The sequence below is a fragment of the Salvelinus sp. IW2-2015 genome, linkage group LG36, assembly GCF_002910315.2.
Source record: "Salvelinus sp. IW2-2015 linkage group LG36, ASM291031v2, whole genome shotgun sequence".
Taxonomy (NCBI): Eukaryota; Metazoa; Chordata; class Actinopteri; order Salmoniformes; family Salmonidae; genus Salvelinus; species Salvelinus sp. IW2-2015.
In genome coordinates this window covers 1,978,125-2,005,288 of record NC_036875.1, presented here as the reverse complement: position 1 = coordinate 2,005,288, position 27,164 = coordinate 1,978,125, and the positions used below count along the sequence as shown (strand labels likewise).

The 27,164-nt window shown below is 44.7% G+C and overlaps 1 protein-coding gene across 1 annotated transcript; it reads left to right on the top strand.

The window, feature by feature from the left end:
• Window positions 1-580: 580 nt before the first annotated feature.
• LOC111959823 (ras-related protein Rab-17) lies at window positions 581-15,069 on the top strand. Its single transcript, XM_023981627.2, has 5 exons — window positions 581-857; window positions 10,076-10,227; window positions 12,320-12,445; window positions 12,783-12,876; window positions 14,475-15,069. The coding sequence occupies exons 1-5, from the start codon at window positions 671-673 to the stop codon at window positions 14,609-14,611; spliced, it is 696 nt and encodes a 231-aa protein (XP_023837395.1). The 5' UTR covers window positions 581-670; the 3' UTR covers window positions 14,612-15,069.
• Window positions 15,070-27,164: the final 12,095 nt, after the last annotated feature.

The following is a 27,164-nucleotide window of genomic DNA, read 5'->3' as shown; positions in this document are numbered from 1 at the left end:
ACATGCACATGTATGATGGTTGTGTTAAAGTTGTTTTAATATAATCAACAATAAAGTAGTAGCCAGTGAAATGACACACTTGTTTTTTGTATTTCTCATTGAAATAAATGTAATTGTCAAGCTATGTGTGTATGATGCCTTTCAACACCAGTCCATCATCCCACGTGACTGTGGGTATTTTGAAAAGCATGATTCAGTTTCAATTCCTTTATTTTGGTGTCCTATGCAGAAACCAAAGTAAAAAAGCAAAGTAAAAAGACTGCTCTTGTAGCTGCTCGCTGTCTCTGGGGAAATGAGTCTTGTTTTTGCTTTAGCACTTGTATGGTCTTTATCTTGACCTCTTATTTACTGTTTCTTCAGATAGCAGAATTTCTATTAGCTTTACCCTTTTACAGCCAAGCTGGTGTGAGTTGTGTACGAGTAAGTTATATTGTGGTCTGCGATCCAACGTTGGACTTTGGTTTGATCTTCACCTACAACAAGATAAATTAGAGGACTAACCTTCATAATCCTGCAAATTTTTACTGGTTTCACATTATTAATTTAACCGTCTTGTGTACTTGTGAGTTCTTTAGCTAAAACTACAACACCAGATATTTGGATTCTATGACCGCTGGCTTTGTCTGTACCAGCAACCGTGGAGTATCCTGTGGGTGTCCCTCCTCTCTGGATGGGGAAGAGAACTCGAAGGAGGGAATCAACAGGGCCCCGGTCCCCTGGGCCAACAACTCCAACAAGAGACACCAGGACAATACGGGTGAAGATGGTGCTGTTGGGAAGCTCTGGGGTGGGGAAGTCCAGTCTGGCATTACGTTTCAGCAAGGATGAGTTCAAAGGCACTTTACCCACCGTAGGCTGTGAGTACACATATATGTGATATAATACTGTGTCATTAGTAGTATTAGGGTGGATACAAGTGTATTGGTATCATATACATAGCTATTACAGCATTATGCTCCTAGTGCTAAAGGTATGTGTACACTTCCGTGGCAGCTGTGCACTTTTAGCGTTTTTCAGGAGCTTGTTTTTTCATATAGTAGTATCTTATTTCATAGCCCTAAGCTAAGTTGTCTCTCTGGTATATTTTGTCAAGAACACTTGTTACTCTGTTGTTATTGATTTGAATCCAAGATGGCGTAGCAGTCAGACGTCTTTGTCTTTGCCTTGTCTCGTCCCATGTATATATATTTTTATATATTTTTCTTCGCATTCTTTTTTATATTTTTCCTAAACCTCAACAAAATACTCTCCTGCAACCCGCCTCACCCAATGTGGTGTGGATCTGTTTTTTTTCCTAAAGTATTTATTTTTACCTCCGAACTGGAATATCTCAACTCAATAGCTATCAGCTATCAGTCAGCTAATCACTGCTAGCGGTCATCAGCTAACCTTTAGCTCGGAAAGCTCTCGCCAGTTCGTACAACGCTTTTCAAACCAGAGCATACCGGACCTATTTTTCTCTCCATATCCCCGGATTCCTACCGCAAACTCTGAACCCTTTCATCTGGATCACGGCAGCTAGCTAACCGCAACCCGGGTTGACTACTCCTGGCTAACGTTTCCGTCCCGGAGCAAGCACCAACTAGACTGGGGCTAGCCTATGCTAGACCCATCTCCCGGCTAGGGCTCCTGGGCTACTCCTGAAGCTCACTCCTCGGCTACAATATCCGGACCCCTTCTACTGCTTCAACACGGAACCCTGCCGATCCTTCACGACTGGAATACCAACATTCCATACCAGCTATTCCCTCCGCAAGGCAATCAAACAAGCTAAGCGTCAGAACAGAGACAAAGTGGAGTCGCAATTCAACGGCTCAGACACGAGAGGTATGTGGCAGGGTCTACAGTCAATCACGGACTACAAATGAAAAACCAGCCCCGTCGCGGATCACAATGCCTTGCTCCCAGACAGACTAAACAACTTTTGCTCGCTTTGAGGACAATACAGTGCCACTGACACGGCCCGCTACCAAAATCTGCGGGCTCTCATTCACTGTAGCCAACGTGAGTAAAACATTTAAACGTGTTAACCCTCACAAGGCTGCAGGCCCAGACGGCATCCCCGGCCGCGTCCTCAGAGCATGCGCAGACCAGCTGGCTGGTGTGTTTACATACATATTCAATCAATCCTTATCCCAGTCTGCTGTCCCCACATGCTTCAGGAGGGCCACCATTGTTCCTGTTCCCAAGAAAGCTAAGGTAACTAAGCTAAATGACTACCGCCCTGTAGCACTCACTTCCGTCATCATGAAGTGCTTTGAGATACTAGTCAAGGACCATATCACCTCCACCCTACCTGACACCCTAGACCCACTCCAATTTGCTTACCGCCCCAATAGGTCCACGTCCACACAAGGGTGCGTTCTCAGCCCTCTCCTGTACTCCCTGTTCACACACGACTGCGTGGCCATGCACGCCTCCAACTCAATCATCAAGTTTGCAGACGACACTACAGTGGTAGGCTTGATTACCAACAACGACGAGACGGCCTACAGGGAGGAAGTGAGGGCCCTCAGAGTGTGGTGTCAGGAAAATAACCTCACACTCAATGTCAACAAAATAAAGGAGATGATCGTGGACTTCAGGAAACAGCAGAGGGAGCAGCCCCATATCTACATTGACGGGACAGTAGTGGAGAGGGGGGAGAGTTTTAAGTTCCTCGGCGTACACATCACGGACAAACTGACATTTTCCACCCACACAGACAGCGTGGTGAAGAACACAGACAGCGCCTCTTCAACCTCAGGAGGCTGAAGAAATTCGGCTTGTCACCAAAAACACTCACAAACTTTTACAGATGCACAATCGAGAGCATCCTGTCGGGCTGTATCACCACCTGGTATGGCAGCTGCTCCGCCCATAACCGGAAGGCTCTCCAGAGGGTAGTGAGGTCTGCACAACGCAGCACCGGGGGCAAACTACCTGCCCTCCAGGACACCTACACCACCCGATGTCACAGGAAGGCCAAAAAGATCATCAAGGACAACAACCACCCGAGTCACTGCCTGTTCACCCCGCTATCATCCAGAAGGCGAGGTCAGTACAGGTGCATCAAAGCAGGGACCGAGAGACTGAAAAACAGCTTCTATCTCAAGACCATCAGACTGTTAAACAGCCATCACTAACATTGAGTGGCTGCTGCCAACATACTGATTCAACACCAGACACTTTAATAATGGAAAAATTTATGTAATCAATTTATCACTACCCACTTTATATTATATAAAGTTTTCATACCCTACATTACTCATCTCATATGTATAGACTGTACGCTATACCATCTACTGCATCTTGCCATCTTGATGTAATAAATGTATCACTAACCACTTTAAACAATGCCACTTTATATGTTTTCATACCCTACAGTACTCATCTCATATGTATATACTGTACTCGAAACCATCTACTGCATCTTGCCTATGCCGTTCGGCCATCACTCATTTATATATTTTTATGTACATATTCGTATTCATTCCTTTACACTTATGTGTATAAGGTAGTTGTTGTGAAATTGTTATGTTATATTACTTATTAGATATTACTGCATGGTCGGACCTAGAAGCACAAACATTTCACTACACTTGCATTAACATCTGCTAACCATGTGTATGTGACAAATACATTTGATTTTGATTTGATTTGATTTGAACATTATCTGCCCGAGGATCCCAACAGGCCCCTCAGGCGCGACGTGCCCTGAAGGCCCATTCTGCTAACCGCGGCCTGCTAGCTATCTATAGCATATTGGACTGTTAGCTGATCCACCGGCCACTTACTTGGACCACTATACCCATTTTGCCAATTGGACTTGGACCCCTCTGCTACTTGGAACCCTACTAATTCCATGACTGGTCTATCGACGTCTGTCACGTTCGTCGTATGAATCGGACCAAGGCGCAGCGTGGTATGCGTACATTCTTTATTATAATAAGAATGAACACTGAACAAACTAACCAAAATAACAAAACGACACGTGAAGCTATACAAATGAGTGCTGACAGGCAACTACACATAGACAAGAACCCACCAACACAAAAGGGAAAATGGCTACCTAAATATGATCCCCAATCAGAGACAACAATAAACAGCTGCCTCTGATTGGGAACCATATCAGGCCACCATAGACATACAAATTACCTAGACCTACAAAACCCCTAGACAATACAAAACTAGCATATCCACCCTCGTCACACCCTGACCTAACCAAAATATAAAGAAAACAGATATCTAAGTTCAGAGCGTGACAGTACCCCCCCCCCCCAAAGGTGTGGTCTCCCGGCCGCAAACCTGAACCTATAGGGGAGGGTCCGGGTGGGCATCTACCCTCGGTGGTGGCTCCGGTTCTGGACGTAACCCCCCCTCCTTACGCTGATCCCTCCGCCTTTGTAGAACCGGACCGTGGATCATCGCCGGAGGCTCCGGACTGTGGATCCTCACCGGAGGCCCCGGACTGGGAACCGTCGCTGGAGGCCCCGGACTGGGAACCGTCGCTGGAGACCCCGGACTGGGGACCGTCGCTGGAGACCCCGGACTGGGGACCGTCGCTGGAGACCCCAGACTGGGGACCGTCGTTGGAGGTTCCGGACTAGCGACCGTCGTTGGAGGTTCCGGACTGTGGCCCGTCGTTGGAGGTTCCGGACTGTGGCCCGTCGTTGGAGGTTCCGGACTGTGAAACGTCGCCGGAAGCTCTGGACTGTGAAACGTCGCCGGAAGCTCTGGACTGGGTACTGTCGCCGGAAGCTCTGGACTGGGTACTGTTGCCGGAAGCTCTGGACTGGGTAATGTCGCCGGAAACTCTGGACTGTGAAAGCTCACTGGAAGCCTGATGCGTGGTGCCGGAACTGATGGTACCGGGCTGAGGACACGCACCTCAGGACAAGTACGGGGAAGAGGTACAGGCCGTACTGGACTGTGGAAGCGCACTGGAGGCCTGATGCGTGGTGCCGGAACTGGTGGTACCGGGCTGATGACATGCATCTCAGGGCGAGTGCAGAGAGGAGGCTCAGGACGTACTGGATTGTGGAGGCGCCCTGGAGATCTGATGTGTGGTGCCGGCACAATGCGTCCTGGCTGGATGCTCACTTGAGCCCGGCAAGTGCGGGGCGCTAGCACAGGACGCACTGGGCTGTGCAGACTCACCGAAGACACTGTACGCAGAGCCGGCGCAGGATATCCTGATCCAAGGAGGTGTACTGGAGACCAGGAGCGCTGAGCCGGCACCATCCATCCTGGCTGGATGCCCATTCTAGTCCGGCAAATGCGAGGAGCTGGAATAGAGCGCACCGGGCTATGAATGCGAACTGGAGACACCGTGCGCATCACTGCGTAACACGGTGTCTGACCAGTCACACACTCCACACGGTAAGCACGAGGAGTTGGCGCAGGTCTCCAACCTGACTCAGCCAATCTCCTCGTGTTTCCCCCCCAAAAAAATTATTGGGGCTGCCTCTCGGGCTTCCGTGCTAACCGTGTCCCCTCGTATCATCGCCGTTCCTCCTGCGCTATCTCCAACTGCTTCCATGGCATGATCTTGTCCCCTGCCATTACCTCCTCCCAGGTCCAGGATGTCCTCCACTCATCTTTCTCCCTGGCCCAGGATGTCCGCTCCTCATTAACACGCTGCTTGGTCCTTTTGTGGTGGGTTCTTCTGTCACGTATGTCGTATGAATCGGACCAAGGCGCAGCGTGGTATGCGTACATTTTTTATTATAATAAGAATGAACACTGAACAAACTAACCAAAATAACAAAACGACACGTGAAGCTATACAAAAACCCTAGACAATACAAAAACTAGCATATCCACCCTCGTCACACCCTGACCTAACCAAAATATAAAGAAAACAGAGATATCTAAGGTCAGAGCATGACAACGTCACCGCACGAGGAGGCAAAAACAGACTTTTCCCCCATCGCGACGTCTCTCTAAGGCCCTTATGCTAGCTTGCTAGCCCCGCGCTGCTAACTGCTAGCTTGCTAGCCCCGGCCTGCTAACTGTCTGAATCGCCGTGTCCCCAGCCAGCCCACCAATCACTGGACCCATACGATCACTTGGCTACGTATGCCTCTCCCTAATATCAATATGCCTTGTCCATTACTGTCCTGGTTAGTGATTACTGTCTTATTTCACGGTAGAGCTCCTGCTCAATATGCCTTAACCAATCATGTTGTTCCACCTCCCACATATGCGATGACATCACCTGGTTTAAACGTCTCTAGAGACTATATCTCTCTCWTCATTACTCAATGCCTAGGTTTACCTCCAATGTACTCTCTTCCTACCATACCTTTGTCTGTACATTATGCCTTGAATCTATGCTATCGTGCCCAGAAACCTGCTCCCTTTACTCTCTGTTCCGAACATGCTAGACGGCCAGTTCTTATAGCCTTTAGCCGTACCCTTATCCTACTCCTCCTCTGTTCCTTTGGTGATGTAGAGGTTAATCCAGGCCCTGCAGCGCCTAGCTCCACTCCCATTCCCCAGGCACTCTCATTTGTTGACTTCTGTAATCGTAAAAGCCTTGGTTTCATGCAGGTTAACATTAGAAGCCTACTCCCTAAGTTTGCTTTATTCACTGCTTTAGCACATTCTGCCAACCCGGATGTCTTAGCCGTGTCTGAATCCTGGCTTAGGAAAACCTCCAAAAACCCGAAACAAGTCTCTCACCGTTGCCGCTTGCTATAGACCACCCTCTGCCCCCAGCTGTGCCCTGGACACCATATGTGAATTGATTGCCCCCCATCTATCTTCTGAGCTCGTGCTGCTAGGTGACCTAAACTGGGACATGCTTAACACCCCAGCCATCCTACAATCTAAGCATGATGCCCTCAATCTCACACAAATTATCAATGAACCTACCAGGTACAACCAACCCCAAATCCGTAAACACGGGCACCCTCATAGATATCATCCTGCCCTCCAAATACACCTCTGCTGTTTTCAATCAAGATCTCAGCGATCCCTGCCTCATTGCTTGCATCCGTAATTGGTCTGCGGTCAAACGACCACCCCTCATCACTGTCAAACGCTCCCTAAAACACTTCTGCGAACAGGCCTTTCTAATTGACCTGGCCCGGCTATCCTGGAAAGGCATTGACCTCATCCCGTCAGTAGAGGATGCCTGGTTATTCTTTGCATTCCTCACATCTTAAATAAGCATGCTCCATCAATTTTTTTAAAACTAGGAATAGATATAGCCCTTGGTTCACTCCAGACCTGTCTGCCCTTGATCAGCACAAAAACATCCTGTAGCTTTCTGCATTAGCATCGAATAGCCCCTGCGATATTACACTTTTCAGATTAGGACCAATATACACAGGCAGTTAGGAAAGCTAAGGCTAGCTTTTTCAAACAGAAATTTGCATCCTGTAGTACAAACTCAAAAAAGTTCTGGGACACTGTAAAGTCCATGGAAAATAAGAGCACCTCCTCCCAGCTGCCCACTGCACTGAGGATAGGAAACACTGTCTCTACCGATAAATCCACAATAATTGAGAATTTCAATCAGCATTTTTCTACGGCTGTCCATGCTTTCCACCTGGCTACCCCTACCCCGGTCAACAGCCCTGCGCTCCCCACAGCAACTCGCCCAAATCTACCCCACTTCTCTGTCACCCAAATCCAGATAGCTGATGTTCTGAAAGAGCTGCAAAATCTGGACCCCTACAAATCAGCCGGGCTAGACAATCTGGACCCTCTCTTTCTAAAATGATCTGCCGAAATTATTGCAACCCCTATTACTAGCCTGTTCAACCTCTCTTTCGTATCGTCTGAGATTCCCATAGATTGGAAAGCTGACGCGGTCATCCCCTTCTTCAAAGGGGGATACACTCTAGACCCAAACTGCTACAGATGTCACGCCCTGACCTTAGAGATCCCTATTATTCTCTATGTTTGGTTAGGTCAGGGTGTGACTCGGGTGGGAAAATCTATGTTTTCTATTTCTTTGTTTTGGCCGAGTGTGGTTCCCAATCAGAGGCAGCTGTCTATCGTTGTCTCCGATTGAGGATCATATATAAGTTGTAATTTTCCGTTTGGGTTTTGTGGGATCTTGTTTTTTGTATAGTTTATTTGCCTTACAGAACTGTGCGCTTTCGTTTTCACTTTGGTTATTTTGTTTGAGTGTTTTTTGAAAATAAATATAATGAACACTTTCCACGCTGCACTTTGGTTCACTAATTTCGACGAGAGCCGTTACAACAGACCTATATCTATTCTACCCTGCCTTTCTAAGGTCTTTGAAAGCCAAGTTAACAAACAGATTACCGACCATTTCGAATCTCACCGTACCGGTCTCCGCTATGCAATCTGGTTTCAGAACTGGTCATGGGTGCACCTCAGCTACGCTCAAGGTCCTAAACGATATCATAACCGCCATCGATAAGAGACATTACTGTGGCAGCCGTATTCATTGACCTGGCTAAGGCTTTCGACTCTGTCAATCACAACATTCTTATTGGCAGACTCAACAGCCTTGGTTTCTCAAATGATTGCCTCGCTTGGGTTCACCAACTACTTCTCCGATAGAGTTCAGTTAGTGAAATCAGAGGGCCTGTTGTCCTGACCTCTGGCAGTCTCCTATGGGGGTGCCACAGGGTTCAATTCTCGGGCTGACTCTCTTCTCTGTATACATCAATGATGTCGCTCTCGCTGCTGGTGATTCTTTGATCCACCTCTACGCAGACGACACCATTCTGTATACCTCTGGCCCTCATTGGACACTGTGTTAACTAACCTCCAGATGAGCTTCAATGCCATACAACTCTCCTTCCTGGCCTCCAACTGCTCTTAAATACAAGTCAAACTAAATGCATGCACTTCAACCGATCGCTGCCCGCACCTGCCGCCCATCCAGCATCACTACACTGAACAGTTCTGACTTAGAATATGTGGACAACTACAAATACCTAGGTGTCTGGTTACACTTTAAACTCTCCTTCCAGACTCACATTAAACATCTCCAATCCAAAATTAAATCTAGAATCGGCTTCCTATTTCGCAACAAAGCATCCTTCACTCATGCTGCCAAACATACCCTCGTAAAATTGACCATCCTACCGAACCTTGACTTCGGCAATGTCATTTACAAAATAGCCTCCAACACAAATTAGATGCAGTCTTACACAGTGCCATCCGTTTTGTCAACAAGCCCCACCACTGCGACCTGTATGATCTCGTTGGCTGGCCCTCGCTTCATACTTGTCGCCAAACCCACTGGCTCCAGGTCATCTACAGTCTCTGCTAGGTAAAGCCCCGCCTTATCTCAGCTCACTGGTCATCATAGCAGCACCCACCCGTAGCACGCGCTCCAGCAGGTATATCTCACTGGTCACCCCCAAAGCCAATTCTTCCTTTGGCTGCCTCTCCTTCCAGTTCTCTGCTGCCAATACTGGAACGAACTGCAAAATCTCTGAAGCTGAGACTCTTACCTCCTTCACTAGCTTTAAGCACCAGCTGTCAGAGCAGCTCACAGATCACTGCACCTGTACATAGCTTATCTGTAAATAGCCCATCCAGTCTACCTCATCCCCATACTGTATTTATTTATCTATTTATCTTGCTCCTTTATACCCCAGTATCTCAACTTGCACATTCATCTTCTGCACATTCTACCATTCCAGTGTTTAATTGCTATATTGTAATTACTTCGCCACCACGGCCTATTTATTGCCTTACCTCTCTTATCCTACCTCATTTGCACATGCTGTATATAGATTTTTGTACTGTATTATTGATTGTATGTTTGTTTACTCCATGTGTAACTGTGTTGTTGTATGTGTCGAACTGCTTTGCTTTACCTTGGCCAGGTCGCAGTTGTAAATGAGAATGAGTTCTCAACTAGCCTACCTGGTTAAATAAAGGTGAAATAAAAAAATATATTTAAAAAATATATTTATTTCATAAGGTTGCCAAAGCGGCCACTCTAACTTCGTATTAGGGATGTGGATTAAAGTTTGAGTAACATTGTAGTATGTCATTGTGCTTAACCTCTAGTTGAAGAATGTTGCCTGTTAGGGTAGGTTACTGTATGTCTTCATTCTACCTGGTGTCACAGTATATTCTGTCCCCCCCCCAGGTGCCTACTTCACCCAGGTGGTGTGTCTGAGTGATGTCACATTTCACTTTGAGATCTGGGACACGGCGGGACAGGAGAAGTACCACAGTGTCACCCCGCTGTACTACAGAGGAGCCCATGCAGCACTGGTGGTGTACGATATCAGCAAACGAGTAAAGCTAACACACAAATGCAAACACACGAACACAAACTGTGACTTTCTCACTCATCATTAGTCACGATAAATGTAGAACTATCCGTAACCATGGTAGCATCCACATTTAATGGAGAAGTGTTTCGAAACATATTCTATTTATATTTACACTAAAAGTGACTCCAAAATTACACAATACATTATTTATATTGGGCACAAAAGAATCTGAAMTACAACCAAAACAAATAGCTATTGCATCTAACATCTAATGCATCTAGAAATATGGGACCAAATACTAAACTTTTGACTACTTTAATACACATAACTGAATTTGTCCCAATACTTTTGGTCTCCTAAAATAGGGGGACATTGTACAGAAAGTGCTGTAATTCTGAAACTGTTCACCCGATATGGATGAAAATACCCTCAGATTAAAGCTGACAGTCTGTACCTCATAGTCATCATATACACTACTGGTCAAAAGTTTAAGAACGCCTACTCATTCAAGGGTTTTTCTTTATTTTTACTATTTTCTACATTGTAGAATACAAGGGAAGACATCAAAACTATGAAATAACACATATGGAATCATGTAGTAATGAAAAAAAGTGTTAAACAAATCAAAATATATTTTATATTTGAGATTCTTCAAATAGCCACCCTTTCCCTTGATGACAGTTTTGCACTCTTGGCATTCTCTCAACCAGCTTCATGAGGTAATCCCCTGGAATGCATTTCAATTAACAGGTGTGCCTTGTTAAAAGTTAATTTATGGAATTTCTTTCCTTCTTAATAAGTTTGAGCAAATCAGTTGTGTTGTGACAAGGTAGGGGGGTATACAGAAGATAGCCCTATTTGGTAAAATACCAAGTCCATATTATGGCAATTACAGCTCAAATAAGCAAAGAGAAACGACAGTCCATCATTACTTTAAGACATGAAGGTCAGTCAATAGAGCAAATGTCAAGAACTTTTAACGTTTATTCAAGTGTAGTCGCAAAAACCATCAAGCACTATGATGAAACTAGCTCTCATGAGGACCGCCACAGGAATGGAAGACCCAGAGTTACCTCTGCTGCAGAGGATAAGTTAATTAGAGTTACCAGCCTCAGAAATTGCAGCCCAAATAAATACTTCACAGAGTTCAAGTAACAGACACATCTCAACATCAACTGTTCAGATGAGACTGTGTGAATCAGGCCTTCATGGTTGAATTGCTGCAAAGAAACCACTACTAAAGGACACCAATAAGATGAAGAGACTTGCTTGGTCCATGAAACACAAGCAATGGACATTAGACCGATGGAAATGTGCCTTTGGTCTGGAGTCCAAATTTGAGATTTTTGGTTTCAACCGCTGTGTCTTTGTGAGACGCGGTGTGGGTGAACGGATGATCTCTGCATGTGTATTTCCCACCGTAAAGCATGGAGGAGGAGGTGTTATGGTGTGGGGGTGCTTTGCTGGTGACACTGTTTGTGATTTATTTAGAGTTCAAGGGACACTTAACCAGCATGGCTACCACAACATTCTGCAGCGATACGCCATTCCATCTGGTTTGGGCTTAGTGGGAATATCATTTGTTTTTCAACAGGTCAATGACCCAACACACTTCCAGGCTGTGTAAAGGCTATTTTACCAAAAAGGAAAGTGATGTAGTGCTGCGTCAGATGACCACAATCCCCCGACCTCAACCAAATTGAGATGGTTTGGGTTGAGGTGGACCGCAGAGTGAAGGAAAAGCAGTCAACAAGTGCTCAGCATATGTGGGAACTTCTTCAAGACTGGTGGAAAAGCATTTCAGGGGAAGCTGGTTGAGAGAATGCCAAGAGTTTGCAAAGCTGTCATCAAGGCAAAGGGTGGCTATTTGAAGAATCTCAAATATAAAATATATTTGTTGGTTACTACATGATTCCATATGTGGTATTTAATCGTTTTGATGTCTTCACAATTATTCTACAATGTAGGAAATAGTAAAAATAAAGAAAAACCTTTGAATGAGTAGGTGTTCTAAAACTTTTGACCGGTAGTGTAAGTGCTGCAGGACAGAGCCAAAACAACAAAAAATGTGTCACTGTCCCAATACTTCTGTCACTCACAGTGTGTGTGTTTAGGAGAGCTTCATAAGGGCCCAGGTGTGGCTTCGGGAGCTGGAGAAGCACTATATCCCGGCTTCCACCGTGATGGTACTAGTAGGAAACAAGGGGGATCTTTCAGAGCTGCGCCAGGTGACATTACAGGTACTGTACTCACCGTATACAAACAACACACACAAATACACACTCATGCATAATCACACTTGCACCAACCCCTATAACACACCACATACACTGTACATGTTACAGCAAACAAACACATTCACCCAGACTGTAGGGAGACTCAGTCATACATAGAGTATGTCCCATGTGGATATTAACGGTACTCCTATATGATGATCAAACTGACATAAACATCCTTTCCCCCACCACACACACATACACACATTGTACTGTACTTTCACATTGGTCACCACATGACAGCGGTGCAATGTACCACTCATATTTGATTAGTACTTGATCCTCTCTATTCATTTCATAGGAAGGGCACAGTCTTGCCGTTGACAGAGGCTTGCTTTTTATGGAGACCTCGGCCAAGTCAGGGAATCAAGTCCGTGAACTGATGCTGGCTATTGGTAAGTAGTCAGGCACTCTGGGTGTGAAAATATGTCTCAATTTATGTTCTTTGATATTCATAATTGTGACAGCTTTGAATTTGTATCTCTGAAGATAGACCACTAGGGGGCAGCAGATAGACAAGTATATATTGTTCATATTTCTTATAATGGGGAACAATATGGTCTATACAGAAAAGTGACTAAGCAGCAATGCTCGGTGAGACATATCAAATGTATTTATAAAGCCCGTTTTACATCAGCAGATGTCACAAAGTGCTTTACAGAAACCAAGCATAAACCACAAACAGCAAGCAATGCAGATGAAGAAGCACGGTGGCTAGGAAAAACTCCCTAGAAAGGCAGGAACCTAGGAAGAAACCTAGAGGGGAACCAGGCTCTGGAGGGTGGCCAGTCCTTCTGGCTATGCCGGGTGGAGATTATAAGAGTACATGGCTATTAAGGCCAGATCGTTCTTCAAGATGTTCAACTGTTCATAGATGACCAGCCGGGTGAAATAATAATCACAGTGGTTGTAGGTCAGTAGGTCAGTGCAACAGGTCATTATCTCAGGAGTAAATGTTAGTTGGCTTTTCATAGCCAAACATTCAGAGGTCAAGACAACAGGTGCGGTAGAGAGAGAGAGAAAGTCGAGGACAAGGTAGCACGTCCGGTGAACAGGTCAGGGTTCCATAGCCGCAGATAAGGTTCAATAGGACTCCATATAAGACAGGAGAATTACACCAACCATAACTCTAGCCCCTCAGCACATAGACTATTGTAGCGTAGATACTGGAGGCTGAGACAGGGGGAGGTCTGGGGACACTGTGGCCCCATTCGACACTGTGGCCCCATCCAACCAGGCAGGATACAACCCCACCCACTTTGCTAAAGCACAGCCCCCACACCATTAGAGGGATATCAACAGACCACCAACGTACTACCCTGAGACAAGGCTGAGTATAGCCCACTGAGACCGCACAAGCCCAAGGGAGTGCAAAACCGGACAGGAAGATCACGTCAGTGACTCAACCCACTCAAGAGACGCATCCCTCCTAGGGACGGAATGGAAGAGCACTAGTAAGCCAGTGACTCAGCCCCCGTAATAGAGTCAGAGAATCACAGTGGAGAGAGGGGAGCTGGCCAGGCAGGGACAGCAAGGGCGGTTCCTTGCTCCAGTGCCTTGCCGTTCACCTTGGCACTCCTGGGTCTGACTACACTCAATCATAGGACCTACTGAAGAGATGAGTCTTCAGTAAAGACTTAAAGGTCCAGACCGAGTCTGTGTCTCTCAAATGGATAGGCAGACCATTCCATAGAAATTGAGCTCTATAGGAGAAAGCCCGGCTTCCCGCTGTATGCTTCGGAATTCTATGGACGATACAGAGGCCTGCGTCTGGTGACTGTTATTAAAAGTAAAAACCGAGAGTTTGGCAGGTAGCCAAATATCAACAATCAGCACTGAGACAAGTCCTGAAGTTGTGATTTTGTGGTTGTGGTAACTAACACTGGCTGTGGTAACTAACACTGGTTGTGGTAACTAACACTGGCTGTGGAAGTGCTGAGTTGCATATAGAAGGATGCGGTGTGTGTGTGTGTGTGATCCCTCTCTGTCTCAGCCCGCAGGGTGAAGAGGTGTACAAGTGAGCATCAAAGCGGTCTGACAGAGTGGCAGGAGACAGAGTTAGTGAACCTGCGCCGCTCTGAGACCCTACAGCACCGTCTTGCATCCTGTTGCCCCTCCATTGGACCCTAATGTGTGTTGTGTGTCTGATATTTTTGTGAGGAAGATTTAAGTTTAAGACAATGACTTCTCAATGACCCAAGATCAGCTCAGTTAATCCCTACCATTGTGACAATGAGTTGTCACAGTGCTGCATCAAATGTACGTTATCTGAGGGCCGTTGGCAGACACAATGTAAGTAACTTAATTTATGTGCCCCTAATTGCACCGAATACCTGTTTATCTTACAGCTATTGTATGCGGTACTCATGTGCCTATGAACCAGAGTTATAATGTTAGCACTGAGGCTGTTTGCCCTAGTAGGAAGTCCACTGTGTGCAGCTCACCATGTACTATCAGCACCAATATAAATAACATGAGCAAGTCTACTTCTGATAAGCTTCCCAGTAAAGCATTAAAAACAATTAAGCAACCCAGAAAAGTGCTAGAAATAGTCAATAACTTTCTTGTAACAGATGACATCTATATTCTGACTGTCTCTGAAACTCACTTAGATAATACCTTTGATGATACAGTGATGGCAATACCTGGCTATAACATCTACCGAAAATACAGAAATGCCAACGGGGGTGGTGTTGCGGTCTATATTCAGAACCTCATTCCTGTAAAGCTTAGAGGATGTCATGTTAAATCTTATTGAAGTAAAAYCGCTACAGGTTCATCTGCCTCACGTAAAGCCCATTCTTGTGGGAAGCTGTTATAAACCACCAAGTGCTAACAGTCAGTATCTGGATAATATGTGTGAAATGCTTGATAATGTATGTGATATCAACAGAGAAGTATATTTTCTGGTGATTTAAATATTGACTGGCTTTCAGCAAGCTGCCCACTCAAGAAAGAACTTGACTGTAACAAACTGTAACCAGTGCCTGCAACCTGGTTCAGGTGTCATGGCCGTCAACAGAAGTAGACCAAGGTGCAGCGTCGTCAGCGTACATATTCCTTTATCCTATATTTATTAGGACGCCGACAAAAACAATAAACAATCCAAAACAACCGTGAAGCTAAAGGGCTATGTGCCACAAACAAAGTTAACCTCCCACAAAGACAGGTCGGAAAAAGGGCTACCTAAGTATGGTTCTCAATCAGAGACAACGATAGACAGCTGTCCCTGATTGAGAACCCTACCCGGCCAAAACATAGATATACAAATAATAGAACTAAAGAACATAGAATACCCACCCCAAATCACACCCTGACCAAACCAAATAGAGACATAAAAAGGATCTCTAAGGTCAGGGCGTGACATCAGGTTATCAGTCAACCTACCAGGGTAGGTACAAATAGCACAGGAATGAAATCATCAACATATGTTGATCACATCTTTACTAACGCTGCATAAATGTGCTTTAAAGTAGTATCCAAATCCATAAGATGTAGTAATCACAATATAGTAGCCATATCTAGGAAATCCAAAGTTCCAAAGCCTGGGCCTAATATAGTGTATAAGAGGTCATATAATAAGGTTTGTTGTGTTTCTTATGTTGATGATGCAAATAATATTTGCTGGTCTGTGGTGGGTAATGAGGAGCAACCAGACACTGCCACTTGACACATTTATGAAATTGATTATTCCAGTTACTAATAAGCATGCACCCATTAAAATAATTACTGTAAAAACTGGTAAACCCCCTTGGATTGATTAGGAATTGTCACGTTCCTGACCTGTTTTCCCTTGTTTTGTATTTATTTAGTTGGTCAGGGCGTGAGTTGGGTGGGTTGTCTATGTGTGATTTTCTATGTTGGGATTTTGTGTTCGGCCTGGTATGATTCTCAATCAGAGGCAGCTGTCAATCGTTGTCCCTGATTGAGAATCATACTTAGGCATACTGGGTTTCACGTGTGTTTTGTGGGTGTTTGTCTACCGTGTTAGTGTTTTCACCACACGGTACTGTTTCGGTTTTCTGCACTTCGTTTATTGTTTTGTATTTCAGTGTTCAGTTTCGGTTTTAATAAATCATCATGAGCACGAACCACTCTGCATATTGGTCCGATCCTTCTCGCCTCTCCTCGTCCGATGAGGAGGACGAAATAGACAATCGTTATAGGAATTGAAAAATTGTATGGTTGAGACGGATGAGGGAAAATAAATGGCAAATCGATTGGCAAACGTACTGCAAATTAAGAAATCATGTGACTAAACTAAATAAAAAATAATCTATACTATGAAACAAATGAAATTATATAAAGAATGATAGTAAAAAGCTGATTCATCGAATCAGATGGCTCATTCATCACAAAACCCACATGCCACGCTGACAATATATATCCAGGTATATCTGACCAAATTTTGAAAGACAAGCATTGTACTTTTGAATTCCGTAGAGTGAGTGTGGAAGAGGTGAAATAAATATTGTTGTCTATCAACAATGACAAGCCACCAGGGTCTGACAATCTGGATGGACAATTACTGAGGATAATAGCAGGCGATATTGCCACTCCTATTTGCCATAACTTCAATTTAAGCCTACTAGAAAGTGTGTGACCTCATGCCTGGAGGGAAGCAAAAGTAATTCCGCTACCCAAGAATAGTAAAGCCCCCTTTATTGGCTCAAATAGCCAACCAATCAGCCTGTTACCAACCCTTAGTAAACTTCTGGGGGAAAAATTGTGTTTGACCAGATACAATGCTATTTTACAGTAAACAAATTGACAACAGACTTTCAGCATGCTCATAGGGAAGGACATTCAATCACAGCACTTACACAAATGACTGGTGATTGGCTGAGAGAAATTGATTATAAAAACATTGTGGGGGCTGTTTTGTTAGACTTCAGTGCGGCTTTTGACATATTCAATCATAGTCTGTTGCTGGAAAAACGTATGTGTTATGGCTTTACACCCACTGCTATATTGTGGATAAAGAGTTACTTGTCTAACTGAACACAGAGAGTGTTCTTTAATGGAAGCCTCTCCAACATAATCCAGGTAGAATCAGGAATACCTCATCGTAGCGGTTTAGGCCTCTTACTTTTTTCAATCTTTACTAACGACATGCCACTAGCTTTGAGTAAAGCCAGTGTGTCTATGTATGCGGATGACTCAATATTATACACGTCAGCTACTACAGCGACTGAAACGACTGCAACACTTAACAAAGAGCTGCAGTTAGTTTCAGAATGGGTGGCAAGGAATAAGTTAGTCCTAAATATTTCCAAAACTAAAAGCACTGTATTTGGGACAAATCATTCACAAACCCTAAACCTCAACTACATCTCGTAATGAATAATGTGGAAATTGAGCAAGTTGAGGTGACTAAACTGCTAGGAGTAACCCTGGATTGTAAACTGTCATGGTCAAAACATATTGATACTACAGTAGCTAAGAAGCATTCTATCCATAATAAAGCGTTGCTCTACCTTCTTAACAACACTATCAACAAGGCAGGTCCTACAGGCCCTAGTTTCATTGCACCTAGACTACTGTTCAGTAGTGTGGTCAGGTGCCACAAAGAGGGACGTAAGAAAATTGCAGTTGGCTCAGAATATGGCAGCATGGCTGGCCCATAAAAGTAAATGGAGAGCTAACATTAATGATATGCATGTCAATCTCTGTAAGAAGTGTTGACAAGCTGAATGTACCGAGCTGTCTGTTTAAAATACGAGCACACAGCTCAGACACCCATGCATACCCCACAAGACATGCATACCCCCGCCAGAAACCAGAACAGACTATGGGAGGCACACAGTACTACATAGTGTCATGACTACATGGAACTCTACTACACATCAGGTACCTGATGCAAGCAGTAGAATCAGATTTTTGTTTAAAACAGGTAAAAATACACCTTATGGAACAGTGGGGACTGTGAAGAGACACACACAAAGGTAAAGACACGCACACGCATACATTATAATATTGTTCTGTTTTACTATCCAGGTCTGTTCCCAAACAATTTGAACTTCTACTTTTAAAAATCCACCTCTCTAAAAACAAGTCTCTCACCGTTGCCGCCTGCTATAGACCACCCTCTGCCCCCAGCTGTGCTCTGGACACTATATGTGAACTGATTGCCCCCCATCTATCTTCAGAGCTCGTGCTGCTAGGCGACCTAAATTTTAACATGCTTAACACCCCAGCCACCCTACAATCTAAGCTTGATGCCCTCAATCTCACACAAATTATCAATGAACCTACCAGGTACCACCCCAATTCCGTAAACACGGGTACGCCTCATAGATATCATCCTAACAAACTTGCCCTCCAAATACACTCTGCTGTTTTCAACCAAGATCTCAGCGATCACTGCCTCATTGCCTGCATCCGTAATGGATCAGCGGTCAAACGACCTCCACTCATCACTGTCAAACGCTCCCTGAAACACTTCAGCGAGCAGGCCTTTCTAATCGACCTGGCCGAGGTATCCTGGAAGGATATTGATCTCATCCCGTCAGTAGAGGATGCCTGGACATTTTTAAAAAATGCCTTCCTCACCATTTGAATAAGCATGCCCATTCAAGAAATTTAGAACCAGGAACAGATATAGCCCTTGGTTCTCTCTGACCTGACTGCCCTTAACCAACAGAAAACATCCTATGGCGTTCTGCATTAGCATCGAACAGCCCCGTGATATGCAACTTTTCAGGGAAGCTAGAAACCAGTATACACAGCAGTTAGAAAAGCCAAGGCTAGCTTTTTCAAGCAGAAATTTGCTTCCTGCAACACAAATTCAAAAAAGTTCTGGGACACTGTAAAGTCCATGGAGAATAAAAACACCTCCTCCCAGCTTCCAACTGCTCTGAAGATAGGAAACACTGCCACCACCGACAAATCCACTATATTGAGAATTTCAATAAGCATTTTTCTACGGCTGGCCATGCTTTCACCTGGCTGCCCCTAACCCGGACAACAGCACTGCCCTCCCTCTGCTACTCGCCCAAGCCTTCCCCATTTCTCTTTCTCCAAATACAGTCGCTGATGTTCTAAAAGAGCTGCAAAATCTGGACCCTTACAAATCAGCCGGGCTAGTAATTGGACCCTTTCTTTCTAAAACTATCTGCTGAAATTGTTGCCACCCCTATTACTAGCCTTTTCAACCTCTCTTTCGTGTCGTCTGAGATTCCCAAAGATTGGAAAGCAGCTGCGGTTATCCCCCTCTTCAAAGGGGGGGACACTCTTGACCCTAACAGCTACAGACCTATATCTATCCTACCCTGCCTTTCTAAGGTCTTCGAAAGCCAAGTCAACAAACAGATTACCGACCATTTCGAATCCCACCATACCTTCTCCGCTATGCAATCTGGTTCAGAGCTGGTCATGGGTGCACCTCAGCCACGCTCAAGGTCATAACGATATCTTAACCGCCATCGATAGGAAACAATACTGTGCAGCCGTATTCATTGACCTGGCCAAGGCTTTTGACTCTGCTCAATCACCACATCCTCATCGGCAGACTCGACAGCCTTGGTTTCTCTAATGATTGCCTCGCCTGGTTCACCAACTACTTCTCTGATCGAGTTCAGTGTGTCAAATCGGAGGGTCTGTTGTCCGGGCCTCTGGCAGTCTCCATGGGGTGCCACAGGGTTCAATTCTTGGACCGACTCTCTTCTCTGTATACATCAATGATGTCGCTCTTGCTGCTGGTGATTCTCTGATCCACCTCTACGCAGACGACACTATTCTGTATACTTCTGGCCCTTCTTTTGACACTGGTGTTAACAACCCTCCAGGCGAGCTTCAATGCATCAACTCTCCTTCCGTGGCCTCCAATTGCTCTTAAATACAAGTAAAACTAAATGCATGCTCTTCAACCGATCGCTGCCTGCACCTGCCCGCCTGTCCAACATCACTACTCTGGACGGCTCTGACTTAGAATATGTGGACAACTACAAATACCTAGGTGTCTGGTTAGACTGTAAACTCTCCTTCCAGACTCACATCAAACATCTCCAATCCAAAGTTAAATCTAGAATTGGCTTCCTATTCGCAACAAAGCATCCTTCACTCATGCTGCCAAACATACCCTTGTAAAACTGACCATCCTACCAATCCTCGACTTCGGTGATGTCATTTACAAATAGCCTCCAAAACCCTACTCAATAAATTGGATGCAGTCTATCACAGTGCATCCGTTTTGTCACCAAAGCCCCATATACTACCCACCACTGCGACCTGTACACTCTCGTTGGCTGGCCTCGCTTCAATCTCGTCGCCAAACCCACTGGTTCCAGGTCATCTCAAGACCCTGCTAGGTAAAGTCCCCCTTATCTCAGCTCGCTGGTCACCATAGCAACACCTACCTGTAGCACGCGCTCCAGCAGGTTTATCTCTCTGGTCACCCCAAAACCAATTCTTCCTTTGGCCGCCTTCCTTCCAGTTCTCTGCTGCCAATGACTGGAACGAACTACAAAAATCTCTGAAACTGGAAACACTTATCTCCCTCACTAGCTTTAAGCACCAGCTGTCAGAGCAGCTCATAGATTACTGCACCTGTACATAGCCCATCTATAATTTAGCCCAAACAACTACCTCTTTACCTACTGTATTTATTTATTTATTTTGCTCCTTTGCACCCCATTATTTCTGTCTCTACTTTGCGCTTTCTTCCACTGCAAACCAACCATTCCAGTGTTTTTAGTTTTTATTTTACTTGCTGTGTTGTATTTACTTCGCCACCATGGCCTTTTTTATATTTTTATTTTATTTATACATTAATTTGTTTGCCTTCACCTCCCTTATCTCACCTCACTTGCTCACATTGTATATAGACTTATTTTTTTTTTCACTGTATCATTGACTATATGTTTGTTTTACTCCATGTGTAACTATGTGTTGTTGTATGTGTCGAACTGCTTTGCTTTATCTTGGCCAGGTCGCAATTGTAAATGAGAACGTGTTCTCAATTTGCCTACCTGGTTAAATAAAGGTTAAATAAATTGTTGTATGGTGGTATTATACATTTTGTATTGTTACTTAGGAAATCCCCTGCCAACAGTAGGCAAGAATGGTGGACTTTCACCTTGTGTAGCTCGATCCCTCATTTTGCAGGCAGGCAGACAATAAAGTGGCCAGAAGGAGAGGTATTACCTCTCCACGCTTTCCACCAGCAGTCCGGAAGCCCTAAAAAGGCTTCCAGACTAGGTGCAAGCGATGCGCACCCTCTATCAACAGAGTAGCAGAGGGTTTTACCCAACTATCGGAGCCTGTATGACAGGCCGAGATAGTGGTTTAAATGGACCTTGGCAGTGGAGATCTTCCCTCTGTCCAAAAAAAGGTTATGTGATGAAGAATTAAACGCCCAGGATACAGAGCATTAAGAAATGATCTGTTCAGGCCAGACCACTTCTCAAAAACACATCACTAGTTTCCGCAGTGAGCGTAAAAAGAGGGGCACTGGCACTCTGGATGCTGATGATCCTGAGTGGCAGGTGTGTCTCATTCAATCTTTATCTCTCACGGGTCACGCCCAGAGGGTCACGGCATGGGTGAGGATGGTAGATTTCTCTCTGCGTATGGGTCTGAGGATCAAATCAATCCCAGTGTAACTGCAACTGCCAGGGCTGGTTGTAAGCAAGAGAGTGATCTCCGCAACCAAGGTATCCCTGGTCATCGAAGGGGCTCAAGGAAGAGGGATAAGGCTATTTTAATGGAGTGGAGAGAGCCAGGCATGGAGGAGGAAAGGCGTGGGGCATCACCCTAGTCAAAGTGTCAGCGCTTCTATCCTTTTGTCAACACTATGTGGGAATGGAGCCTCCAAACAACCCTCACAGGGTAGTCATTTCTAATAGACTGTGGAATCACTCTGGATAGACTCTCAGAAGTCGATAACACCGCAGGGGCTGAGAGTGTCCCAGTTAACTGGGGTATCTTGCAATGCGTTCTGTGCAATATGAGCATAGTGTTTTTCCATAACACGGCTCTGTGTAGCTGGTTTCAAGGGGACAAAGATTGATATATTTCTAGAGGCAGAGTGGTGTAAGAGAGACCTAAGACGACGACATAGCATGGCAGCAACACAACATGACAACATGGTAGCAACACATCTTGGCAGCAGCACAACATGGTAGCAGCACAAAACAGGGTACAAACGTTGTTTGGTGTACTATGTGAGAGAAACAAGATGGCCAGTAGTAGCTGGCTTTTCGGCACCCTCGAGCCACCAGCGCAAGGGTGAGAGGGCATGAGTGCCTGGCTAACCCTGCTTTCCAGGTGACTACCTCATGAAGCTGATTGAGAGAATGCCAAGAGTGTGCAAAGCTGTCATCAAGGCAAAGGGTGGTTACTTGGAAGAATGTCAAATATATTTGTATTTGTTTAACAATTATTTGGGTCACTACATGATTCCATATGTGTTATTTCATAGTTTTGATGTCTTCACTATTATTCTACAGTGTAGAAAATAGTAAAATAAAGAAAAACCCTTGAATGAGTAGGTGTCCAAACTTCGGAAAGTATTCAGACACATTGACTTTTTCTACATTTTGTTACGTTACAGCCTTATTCTAAAATTGATTAAATATTTTTTGTTAGCAAATGTATTAAAAATAATAAACAAATTCCTTATTTACATAAGTATTCAGACCCTATGCTATGAACCTCGAAATTGAGCTCAGGTGCATCCTGTTTCCATTGATCATCCTTGAGATGTTTATACAACTTGATTGGAGTCCACCTGTGGTAAATTCTATTGATTGGACATGATTTGGAAAGGCACCTGTCTATATAATGTCCTACAGTTGACAGTGCATGTCAGAGCAAAAACCAAGCCATGAGGTCGAAGGAATTGTACGTAGAGCTCGGAGACAGGATTGTGTCAAGGCACAGATCTGCGAAAGGCTACCCAAAAATGTCTACAGCATCGAAGGTCCCCAAGAACACAGTGGCCTTCATCATTCTTAAATGGAAGAAGTTTGGAATCACCAAGGCTTTTCTTGAGCTGGCCGCCCAGCCCAACTGAGCAATTGGCGGAGAAGGCCCTTAGTCAGGGAGGTGACCAAGAACCCAATGGTCACTCTGACAGGGCTCCAGAGTTACTCCGCAGAGATGGGTGTCACGTCTGGAGAAAACCTGGCACCATCCCTATGGTAAAGCATGATGGTGGCAGGATCGAGGCAAAGATGAACGGAGCAAAGTACAGAGAGATCCTTGATGGAAACCTGCCCAGGACCTCAGACTGGGGCCAAGTTTCACCTTCCAACAGGACAACAACCCTAAGCACACAGCCGAGACAATGCAGGTGTGTCTTCGGGACAAGTCTCTAAATGTCCTTGAGTGGCCCAGCCAGAGCCCGGACTTGAACCCGATCTAACATCTCTGGAGAGACCTGAAAATAGCTGTGCAGCCAACCTGGCAGAGCTTGAGAGGATACGCAGAGAAGAATAGGAGTAACTCCCCAAAATACAGGTATGCCAAGCTTGTAGCATCATACCCAAGAAGACTCAACGCTGTAATCCCTGCCAAAGGTGTTTCAACAAAGTACTGAGTAAAGGGTCTGAATACTTGTGTAAATGTGATATTTCAGTTTTTTATTTGTAATACATTTATAAAAACGTATCTTTGCTTTGTCATTATTTGTAAAAAGTCAAGGGGTCTGAATACTGTATTTGTGTGTTGGAGTGTCAGTGTAGAATGTGTGAGTGTGTGATAAATGACAGTCAGGATCTGCCTCTGCCTCTGCCTCTTCTCTATCATTACGTGTCAGATTTGTAAAGCGTTGGGATGCTTGGTGACATGTCCTTTCCTTTTGCCTCAAAGATGATAAAACTGGTCCCGGAGCCCAGCCACAAAATCTCTCAAGGAGGCCACCAAATGTACAGCGTTAGACATTTCCAATTTGGACTGCCTGAAGGGTTGTGCTTGTATTCTGAAAACGTTGGAGTATTGTGTTCCACAAGTTACAGAAAAAGCTATCTCGAGTTTATACATTCGGGTATAGAGCGTTAGAGCCTCATTACGTGTGGCCAGAGTTAGATTTTCGTCCTCAGATACTTCTAGATAAAACTGAATAACATTGGCATAATTGAGGCATATTGCATTTGTGGCTTGTGCATGGGCAGACCACCTTGTACCGGAAAGAGATTTGAGGGTTTCAATTCGACTGTTTACATTTGGTTGTAAACCTGATGTTATATGCTATCGCCAAGTGGATTTGGAGCAAAGTGATTCTCCTGTGTGACTTGTTATAGTAAGGAACTTTAGGAAACACTCCTCAACTTTACCGTCAGGCGAGACATATCTCATGATAAAAGTCAGCTGATCTACGTGGGTAACATCTGGGGTGGAATCAACACTGATAGATTTAAAAAAATATATTTTAAGTTCCAATATTATTTCTAGGAGTACCCTCTCTCCCATTAACTGCACAGTCGATACAAATGGTAGATAAGACGGGTTGCCTCTTCCTGCATTCCCATATCTTGCAGCGTGTTCATGTAGAAATGTCAACTTGAAGTATATCCAAATAATTCTAATTTGAGATGGAACCAAATATTTTGTTGTCCAATACTGGCAGCTGGTCTCAAATGGTTATTTTAGCCCCGAGTCAATTAGTCCTTTTTCTGCAGTCCTTGAGATCCATGTCAGCATGCATTTGCGATGGGCCTCTGATCCGTCATGTTCGGTTATGCACACATTTGCATGTTTCCAGTCATTAAATCCAGTACAAGTCGCACATTTTGACATGTTATCCTTTTCCCCGAACAACTGACACACAAAACAAAATAGACCGTTTTGAAGGAGAGTAAAGGAGCAACTCATGGGGCACAGACTCGCAATTCAAAAGTTTGCGATTGCAAAAGAGCATGGAAAAGGATCACTTTTGATATATGTATTGTTTCTTCGAGGCTGAGAAATCTGCGTTCCTATTTTGGCCTGATGTTGGTCCCGCTACCCCTTTATCGACCCAGTAGGTCCGTGCCCTGTCATTGACCTTCACGCTGTCATCGACTGCGCTGTCATTGACCAACATCCCGGGTCGAGGCCTGTGTTACGAGGTCTGGTGGTGGTCCCAGCGGCGGCATCATTATCATCACTACCGTTTCCCTAGGCAGCACTGGTGCTCTTGCTAGCGACCTCATCGTCCACATTGTCATCTAGGGACGGTCATAAGCAAGCACCATTGAATAGCTCATCAGAAGCTTAGTGTGACTCATGATGGAATCTGACTGACTTGTTAGCAAGCAAGCCAACACATTTGATTACATATCCCTAACATTCAGATAGCTAAACAATTGAACGAATGGGGTTGTCATCATCATGCTAAGTCCTGGGCTGGTGGTAGCTAGCTAGAGGGAACTCAGTTAGGGCCTGCCTGCCTACCTGATGGTACTGTTTTTCCTTTGGTGTCGCCAGTGGCAGTAACACCGGTGGTGCTGTTGCTGCTACCAACGACCACATCCACATTGTCATCTTGGGACAGTCATTAGCAAGCACCACCATTAATTAGCTGTCATAAGTTCAGTGTGTGACACATGAATGATTGAGTCTGACTGACTTGTTTTCATTATACATATAACATCTAGCTAAATAGATTGTCATCATGCTAGATACATGGCTGACCTGCCTGGTGGTGGTAAGTAGCTAGCTTGCAAAGTTACCTGAAGCTGGTGGTGCTGTTGCCAGTATGGTCGGACTCGATGTCAATCCGCTGGGCCCTGCTTGGTTGTCGTTGTCCTTTGTCAGTTTGGAACCTTGCGGTTCGCCAGAGAACAGTTAAGTAGGAAGACAGGAATCTAGTCATGCTGAGAAGATCTTCCGGAGTTAGACAGAACTCTTCTCAAGGTAGAGTGTCACGTTCTGACCTTAGTTCCTTTTTTATGTCTTTGTTTTGGTTTGGTCAGGGCGTGAGTTGGGGTGGGCATTCTATGTTGTTTTTCTATGTTTGTATTTCTGTGTTTGGCCTGGTATGGTTCTCAATCAGAGGCAGCTGTTGTTCGTTGTCTCTGATTGAGAATCATACTTAGGTAGCCTGTTTTCCCACTATGGGTTGTGGGTAGTTGTTTTCCGTGTTTTACCATACAGAACTGTTTCAGTCTCGTTCATTTTCTCTTTTTGTTTTGTCATTCAGTGTTCAGTTGCATTTCATTAAAATGGACACTTACCACGCTGCACATTGGTCCGATCTTTCATACTCGTCATTAGATGAGGGCGAGTACCGTTACAAAGAGAGGCAATAATGACCAGAGGCGGGGCGAGTGGTGTCTTGTGAAGAGGAGTTTTAATATCATTCGCCATTCGACCTGTCTGTCTCCAACAAACGCTGTGATTGGTACTTCCGTTAGAGAATCCGCCTGAGTGAATCCCCATAAAGTGAGCTATCGAGAGGATATATTTGAAATGGAAGCGAGGGGCAATCTCTAATCAGAAGATGATTTAATTGAGGCTGGAAAGTTACACATGTTAATTAAAATCACTTTTGTTTGGTGAAATATGAGCTCCTATATTACACCACTAAAATGATCCTTGTCAACAATAGCCTTTAGACATATATTTTCCCGATATTTTTATATAATGACTATGATTACATTTTTATTATGATTCACCTCTCCATTACTGACTGGCTCGAGCTAATATGTTTGCCAATAAATATCTAAGATCAGTTTGTCGTGTCTGGAATATCATTAAATGT